This window comes from Theobroma umbraticum, unplaced genomic scaffold (genome assembly GCF_002168275.2).
Source record: "Theobroma umbraticum cultivar Fairchild unplaced genomic scaffold, ASM216827v3 scaffold_56.0, whole genome shotgun sequence".
Classification (NCBI taxonomy): Eukaryota; Viridiplantae; Streptophyta; class Magnoliopsida; order Malvales; family Malvaceae; genus Theobroma; species Theobroma umbraticum.
In genome coordinates this window covers 2,871,702-2,880,764 of record NW_018397256.1, presented here as the reverse complement: position 1 = coordinate 2,880,764, position 9,063 = coordinate 2,871,702, and the positions used below count along the sequence as shown (strand labels likewise).

General features: G+C 30.2%; 1 protein-coding gene across 1 annotated transcript; it reads right to left on the bottom strand.

Annotated features, from left to right (window-relative positions):
* Positions 1–3,862: 3,862 nt before the first annotated feature.
* On the bottom strand, positions 3,863–6,480 carry LOC110410263 (Tautomerase/MIF superfamily protein). The gene is made up of 3 exons (XM_021419893.2): positions 6,348–6,480; positions 6,050–6,250; positions 3,863–4,123 (listed from the first exon to the last, which is right to left on the bottom strand). The coding sequence occupies exons 2-3, from the start codon at positions 6,242–6,244 to the stop codon at positions 4,088–4,090; spliced, it is 231 nt and encodes a 76-aa protein (XP_021275568.2). The 5' UTR covers positions 6,245–6,250; positions 6,348–6,480; the 3' UTR covers positions 3,863–4,087.
* Positions 6,481–9,063: the final 2,583 nt, after the last annotated feature.

The following is a 9,063-nucleotide window of genomic DNA, read 5'->3' as shown; positions in this document are numbered from 1 at the left end:
AGACACATGTGACTCATTCTTCTCCACACCAATAAGCCTCTTTGTTTGGTTATCATGTTCTATCTGTTAACATTGCATGATGGGCCATAGAGAAAATTTTCAGATCTTAAGATTTCAAAGGCCCTCATTGTCATTCTCATCAGCATGACTTAATTTTTTTTTTTTTTATAATTGAAAGAGGGAGATTTGAACTCTCTTCTTTAAATAGAAAGATCATGCACTAATTAATTAGGTAAATGCTCAGATGTCAGCATGACCTAATCTTATTAATCCAATTATTCTTAGACACATGGTTGATTCTTAAACTGTTTGATGAATATAAATTTTCGACACAAGAAAATAGAATTTTTTCCCACAGAATTGATTTCATTGAAAATAATATTACCTTTAAGAACAAGTTTTTGATGAAAATTATTTTCTATTTTCCATATGTATTTTCAGTAAAATTTTTTGACAGATCTAATTCTATCAAAAACACATTTGGTGTCAAATCAATTTAAATGGCATGAAATTTTGTTGAAAATTTTCATTGAAAATATCCCATGTAACATTATCGATCGATTTTCGATAAAAATTTAATTGAAATATATTGATAAGGAAAAAAAATAATTTTTTTGTCATATTTGTAAAATTTTTTTAATGGAAATTTATTGGAAAAAAGACCTGAAAAGAAGATTAAACTAAAAACTAATTGTGAAGATAACGATGATCACGAGCTTTAGCATGAAGATCATGTGCTTCATGCTATCTCATAAATTGTTGTGTTTTATCTTATACTATTTTAATCTAGTTAATATTATGCTTGTTATTACCCATGCTTGGTATTATTGGATGATTTCTCGATTTGCTTTGAAATTTTCTAATTAACTTTTATATTTTGTTACGCTATTTATATTACAGTTACGATGGTTTATTCGAAACCAAAATGTAAATGTAGAGTTGCATCGATCCCTCGCCATTTGCTCGTGGAGGCACACTTCAGTCAATCCATCCATTGAGCCAGCGATGAATCCACCCATGGAGGCATCTTCTTTGGTTGATCCATCCACTGAGCCATTGGTGAATGTGACTTTGGCCCCCGTTTTCCAGAGGATCCATGGACACGAATATAGGGGGCGATGGAGATGGCACGTCAACAAGGATGTGTATTAGAGGGCTCAGTCTACAATCACCGACACCAACAAAGCCGGACCAGGAGTTGCATTTGACACCTCTTAGAGAGACAGAGAGAGAGAGAGAGAGGTAAGTTAACTAGTTTAATAATGAGATAGCTTAATAAATTATATATTTTACTATCTAACAATATTAGTTTTGATAATTTTGTATAGGAAAAGATAGTACAGCACGAGTTTAAATGGATTTGGGTTTAGACTAATTATATTTTATGTATTAATCATGTAAACACGGTTAAGATACAAATAAATCATATCTAAACCATGTCAAATTCACTTATAATTAATTAATTAATCATATTATCATGTACTCGTATAACCTTGATCTATTTATTACTATTTATTTAATCATGTTAGTACACGGTTAAAAATCATTTATTGATTCATATAAAAATTAAAATTTTTACCATGATTAAGATTTATTGATATTGAATTTTATTATATTTGGTAAATATTATGATATTTATAATTTGTTCTTGTACATTTGAATAATAGAATCATATTTTACTTGTACACATTTTAATCGTATAGATCGTGTAAATAGATCATAAGTCATATAAATTTTGATTGTGTTGATCGTGTTGTGTTGTACAAAATTTAACTCGACATATTTTATTAAATGTGTTAACCGTATCGTGTTACACGTTTACTAAATACGTGTTTAAGATTTTAACACAATTAATTAATTATATTATATTTAAATTTACTCGTATAATTAATAATACTCTATGACACTAATTGCCCCGTTTATCTAACATGTATACTTTTATTGTGTGATAGTAATTTTTTTGGAGACAAGAGTCAACACCACAATTATTAGAATAATGAAAAACACTTTGACGGCCCCATGGTTGATGTGGAGGAAAGTTCTGGATGATGTCAAGGAGTTTTGCGATGCTAAGTGTGCTGTTGAATTAATGCATAATTGTTTGTTTTCATCCATATGCGTGAAGATAATGATTTGTTTACCCTAATATTTTATGTTAGGATAAGTTCATGTGGTCCATAGCAAAGGCTTCTGTGGTTCGACTAATATGGGAAAGGATTTGCAAAGGAAAGTGTAGGTCGTGGATTAAACAGATATTTGGGATGCCTTTATTGATAATAAATGAAATATTTATCAATGACAAAATAAATCCAAGAAAGTAAGCAAAAACCTCTTAATGTATGGGAAAAACAAAAAGCATTACAAAGCGCACAAACGGTTCATTTCCTTCTTTTGTTCATACAAAGAAGATGGTATGAATTATTTTCACTAAATTTCTAAAAAAAGCTTAATCGATTACAGTGCTTTATATTAGTAATTCTTAAGGAAGTTTTAATTAAATTTTATTATATTAATAATTAGCTCGATGTTTCTTTGAGTGTTATTGTAAATGAATGCAATTAGTTTAATTAAAACGACCAATTACATTTTTTAAAGTGTTAAATCGCACACATAAACGTTTAGCAAAATATAATAATTTTGTGGATATCAAATCAAAATATATTAATGTATATGATTTTTTGATTGATATATGCTTTAATTCCTGACGATGGTTACTTTAAATAAATAGTTTTTCCCTTGCTCAAGTATGTAAATGATAATATTTTAAACTAGTTGTAAAAAAATCTTGCAATGACGTCATCTTCAAACCTAATATAATCATTTTACAAGAAATTAGTTGCAGCGTTTTATAATTACTGTTGATGGATTTTGGTTACAAAATGATTCTATTAGGGTTGAAGATGTAACACATTATGGACGGAATTTTGTTCTTAAAACACATGGTTTTCGAAAAATTTTCTACAGAATTTTGATGATTTTTTGACAGATTTTGGACAAAATTTCTATGATTTCCAACGGATTTTGGGTAAAATCAAAATTGAGTAAAGAGGAGGAAACTTAAGGCTGATATTTATATATAAAATATGCATATCAATTTTATCTGCTACTGAATTGGGTGTAAAGCCTAATTCTATTTAATTTCTTACCATCTTAACCTTTTTAAATTCTGTAGAGATGAACTCCAATTTTATTCAACTAAATATTACAAACCACACTTACAATTAGTTTAAGTCTTTCTTAAAAGTCTTTTACTAAATAACTTTATCCAAAAGTTTCAACTCCCAGGAGTAACCTTTAATCTTTAATTTACACTTAGGTTTAATTAATTAAGTAGGGTATGTTGAAAATGTAACTTAACAATCATTAAAATGATAATGAGACACCTATGCCTAGCATCTAGTCGCTCTCTAGATGGAAGCACTCGATATTCCTCAAAAGAGGTATCGATGTCTATGGTACAGTTAAGCCCCCTTACTTTCTTTTTAAAAGCTCTTCACACGTTTTGACTTCCTGTTTCAATTTAAACTTCTACATGACTATGATTTCAACTAGAATTACTCGAATGAATTGAAAATAACATTATTTCATAATTTTGGATAAAATTGATGACTTTTTCTAAATACATGTTTATATATGAAATATGGTTTATAAAAAAACTTTTCCCTTCAACTTACTCCTTTGTCCATGTTTGCTCATTAAGTGTTTATAACTCACACGTGTAAATTCTATTTTGTTTTCAGATTCTTGAGTTAGCTTAGATCGTGGTTTTGAAGGGATCCTCAAGTCTTGCTTTTGGTAGGTATACCTAGAGGCCTTTCATGAAGCCTTCCTGTATCATGTCATGTTCTGCTGACGACTCTGCTTTTGCTTATGTTTATTGCAGTGATTCAGATTGAGGTAATGTCTCAAAGGAGGAAGTCTACAGCTGACAAAAGATATAATACTATCCCACGCAGACATGATTCAACTCGCAACGCTTTCCATTTGAGCCACTCAGAAAGTTGATCAAACACAAACTACGATCCTGCACAGGTATGATTCAACTGGGAATGCTTAATTTCCATGGATGTATACTCATTTGAGCCAGTCAGAAAGTCGAACCATTAAATCCAAAATATGAGCGCTGCACCGAGAAAAAAAATGAATATTAAAGTGAGTTACTGAAAGGTGATAGATGTATTACAAGAAAATTATGCCATTGTTCTTCCACTTGTTTAATTTTTGCATGCTGAGAAAAAAAAATGGGAAAAAAGAAGAAGAAAACACTCAGGGTTTACAGGAGGTTCTAAGTTTCTAACAAACTGATGCAGAGAAAAGGCATAGTCGTGCTTCAGCACCAAGAAAACCACTAGTAACTCCATCCACCAAAAAGTAGAGTCATTTCATGTATATTATGGATTACCAAGATATAAATCCAAGTCCAATTTAGATTAAATTGCATTGCTAGGTTCCACTAGCCTGACGGTAAATTATAGTTCTTTAGACCTAGCTTCCATAAACACAGATATTGCAGATAGATGCACATTTGCACATATAGATGAACAAGCATGCAACTAGACAGATACTTTGCACCTTGAACTAGCATGTGACCCTATTGGCATTTATAGAATTATATGTTGAAGTTTTGCAATAATTCAACATCAGTAAAGTCGAAATATCCTGTTTCTTTGCAAAGGTTCAGCTAGCATACTTCACCCTCAGATGAAGCTAGAAAAAGAAATCGAAATTGCAAGTGTACAAGGTTCCAGTCTTGAGTTGCCTTGGTTTGTTTGTTCACAGGACCTTGTTATCCATCCAGTCAAGAAAGTATAAGATATTATGTCCCTCCTCTGGCTCATCAATCTTATATGTCTGCTACAACTCAGCCCTCTCAAATAAACTTGTGCGCATGAAATTAGCTATACCGTGAAAAATTATCACTTGTTATTTCTAACATCCTTAAGAAAGGAGACAGCACTAACATTTGCAAACCTATCAAGTATTAGATAAAGGAGAAATATGATGCCTAATTACCGAGTCCTAAAGCGAAAATATCCCAGCAAAAATCCACAACTAAGTAAGCTGGATTCATTGTTCACTCAAATTAATTTTTGGACAGCAAAATCATCATTTAAAAGCTAACTAAAATGGTCACTTTAAACTGACTACAGGTCCAAAGTGCATCTCACTAATGGCAAATACGTAATTGCTTATTTCTCTACATTTTGTGCTTTAAAATGGAGATTCCATTACTCCACTTTTTGAATTTTAATTATGAACAATGGTCAAAATATAAGCATCTTAAATGAAAGACAATAAAATTCTCAGAATCACTTGAAATGACTAAAACAGAAGGTAGAAATATCTTCAGGCTAGTGATTTACAAGGTATTGACCTTGTTCTCATCAGTAGAATACATTTTATTTTCCTCCCTAAACATTCATGCATTATGGAGAATAGAATTAAACCATAGAAGAAGCCTCTCCAAAAGCTAAAGAGCATAGTTTGCTTGTAAGCTTCCATAGAATATAATAAAAAGGGTGATATACAACAATTGGCTTATCTTTGCCTCCCTATAAAATTAAAGGGTATGCAACAATAATATTTTGGCTAGGATTGAATTCAAAACAAGTTAATGTAATTTGGGTGTGAATTATTACATGAAACAAGTATATGCTTGGCTAAATGTATTTATTTCCATAAAAAATATTCTAAATTCAACACAAATATTAATATTAAATCAAACAGAAAATCTCTTTTTGAAAAGAAAAATAACTAAAAACTACTCTCTCATAATTGCAAGGTTCATTCGAATATGAAATCCAATCTGGGAAATACAGAGTCCTACATTTTTTCTTCTCTATACCACCCAGGCCCTTGATTGAGAAATTTATACTATAATGTTCCAAAACAACCATTTTTCTTCTTCTTAATGATTTTCAATAAAAGAGAAAAATAATCCATCAACACTACTTTAAAGGATATGACAATGAGATTTTCAACAATGTCTCAAAGTAAAACAAAGGGAAAAAAGGGAAAAAATGAAAGAGTAAAAGTGAAGCAAATAGACCTGAACATCGTAGAATTTGATGTAGAAGCGAGAAGCATCAATTGAAAGCTTGGTTTGAAGAATATCAGCAATAGTTGAACTCAATTTGGAATTGACAGAAGGCCCAAGGCCCCCAATAGAAATCAATTCTCCGTAAGCAGCCGGGGCTTCCGTCCCAGCAAATGCCATTGGTACTCCGCCATTAACCAGAATCATCACATACTGGTAACCCATGTTAATGCAACAAAAGGGGTACTTAAAATAAAGCCAGTACAGAACAGAAAATGATTTTGAGAGACAGAGAAAAGTAAGAACTAACGGATTCAGGTTTGCCAATGGTTTTGGCAACAGCTTTGGTGGCGTCCTTGAGGATGTCAGAGGTTGTTACTGCGTCCACCGGTACGTTGGTGTATATTTCAAGGTAGGCATTTTCTTCTTCTTCCAGTGCTAGCGGCTCGAGATGAAACGGGTGGTTTGTAAGAGAGTATCTGCTTTCCCTCTTATCGCCCTTATTACACATTTGACATCAATTTATAATTAAATTACCAATCTTCGTATCCGAAACTTAGGTGGCGTATGGTAAGTTTATCTGTTTTGTCTTTTTTTTCTTCTGAGTATTTTTATTTGCTGTTTTTTAAAAAAAAAATAAAAATAAATCATGTTTAGTGATATTCCTGTTATAAAAAACTTTTAAAAATAAAACTATAAAAATATGTTTGGTAATATCATATATTTGTTTTTGTTATATACTAACTTAAACAAAATATAACAAAACGAAAAAACAATTAAACCATATAAATCATCCCATATGCAAAATACTATTCAAAACTTGCACCAAGAAGTAAGAATATAATTCAAAGAAAAAAGTGGCAATTAAAATAATGACTTTCAAAAGTAACATTTAATCCAATCATTTGATATGAACACTCGTCCAAATCTGATTTGCAATATCATCTCTCACACGGGCCATTTGACGAAGTCGACCCCAAGATATATCTTGTCAACGAGATTTGTGAACTGCTACAACCTAGAATAAAAATTAACGAACAATATAAATCTCCATATTTGACATAGATTGTTGCCTCCTAGCTTAGTTTGACCATATGACTGATATTGAAGCTGTTAACAATACTTCGATCTTTCTTAACTCTCAAAAACATTTTTATCAATGCTCCTATGTAACTAATACTTTTGCTATCCAAAATTTCCAGTTTCGTATATGTCTTAAATGTTAGACCTAACATGGAAACGTGAACATAGCTATCATAACTCATAGAGAAAATGACATGAAAAAAGAAGAAGCATTGTTTTATCTGGCTGCCTCAAGTCTCTAAAAACAATAAATCAAATTCGAAAGATAGATTAAAGTCAAAAAGAAAAAGAGAGGAAAAGGAAAGAAAAAGGAAACTCACTTGAGGTGTATCAAATTTGAAAAAACTCATGGAAAAGTAAACAAATTAGATAAAAAAATAAAAAATGATTTAGGTTGTGGTCGTTGGAAGAGAGAAAGAGAAACAAAGAAATAGAAAGGTGGTTTGGTGTTGGTCTAATTGGGGATAAGGTTATTCAACATGTTTTTTTTTTTGTTTTGAAAACAAAAACAAAAATGTAAAACACTTTTTCGTGTTTGTGTTTTTTCTACTAATTTCAAAACATGTTTTTAAAAAAGAAAAACAAAAACAGGTTACCAAACATGTTTTTGTTAGTGTTTCTCTAATTCTACAAGCAAAAAAAAAAAAAAAAAAAAAAAAAAAAAAAAAAAAAAAACAACAAACACTTGCATTACCTAATAAATCATAATTCAATTTTTTAATTTTCATTCTTTTAAGTAAAGGCATAAAACTAAAAAAGGTTTTCAAATCAGTTAAGAAAATTTTTATAAATTTTTATTTTTTTATTAAGATCAATCAAACCTTTTTATTTAAATTAAATAAGTCCTTATGATCATTTTATGTTATGAGGCGTATTGATGTGTCATAATAGATGATGATGTGACATGATAACATGATTTTGTGGTATTTTTCATTTTACACGTTAGCGTTATGTCAACGCGACATAAGTATAAAATGACTAATAACAATTAATCAACTGTTAGTTATAATATCTTATTTAATCAAAATAAAAAGTATAAAGACTTGATTTAATGTAATAGAAAAATAAGAGTTTATTTGATTTTTCTTAATAATTAAGAAACTTTTTTAAACATTATACCTTAAGTAAATACATTATTTCCAAATTTTATTAGTCAATTGAGTCATATGACAAGAACAATCCAATAGGAGTTAAACATATGAAATACTATCCAATGATGTATCATGTAATTGATTGACATAATTAATTTGAAGTATAAATTATTTAACAAAAGTAAAATTTGGATACCTAATTATAAACTTTTAGACTTTAGATACAAATCAAACATTCATCATAACTGGGATGCCAGAGTATAATTCACTCTTCATACTAATTTACATCTTAATATATCATTTGCCTAACCTAAAAGTCATCAAGTTAAGATAAAAAATGTACGAAAGGAATTAATTACAAAAAAAGGTCTTTAGTTTAAGTCATACAAAAGAGGATATAAGAAAAAGAAAAAGAAAAAAAAATGTTCTTTGGACTGTATTAGAATGGTCAAAATACCCAATCAATTCCTGCACTCATGCATTTTCTTTAATTTAAACATTTTACTCAAAATCGCAACAATTTAATCCCTTGATTTTGAGAATTGCTTCAATTTAATCATTCTCTTAACAACATCCAATTTGGCCATTAAAGGTGATAACATTAACACTGATGTGATGCTAACGTGGCATATTTCGATGACAGATGTGTGACCAACATGCTGATGTGGCATTGCCATGTCACCCAAATCTACTAAAAATGGCAGTGCCATGTGGCATTGCCACGTGGTAGACCTAAAAAAAAATATCTCACTAAGAAAAATTAGAAGGACTAAATTGAAGAAAAAGTTTATGGTACGGAGACTTAATTGAATAAAAATTCAGTGTATGAGGACTAAATTGAAACAAAAAAAA

Excerpts from the sequence above, each read along its gene's own strand:
- LOC110410263 (XM_021419893.2), bottom strand. The coding sequence starts at position 6,244 with ATGATTCTGGTTAATGGCGGAGTACCAATGGCATTTGCTGGGACGGAA. Across the intron at positions 4,124-6,049 it reads TCAAATTCTACGATGTTCAG|CGCTCATATTTTGGATTTAA; the intron begins GTCTATTTGCTT and ends TTCTCGGTGCAG.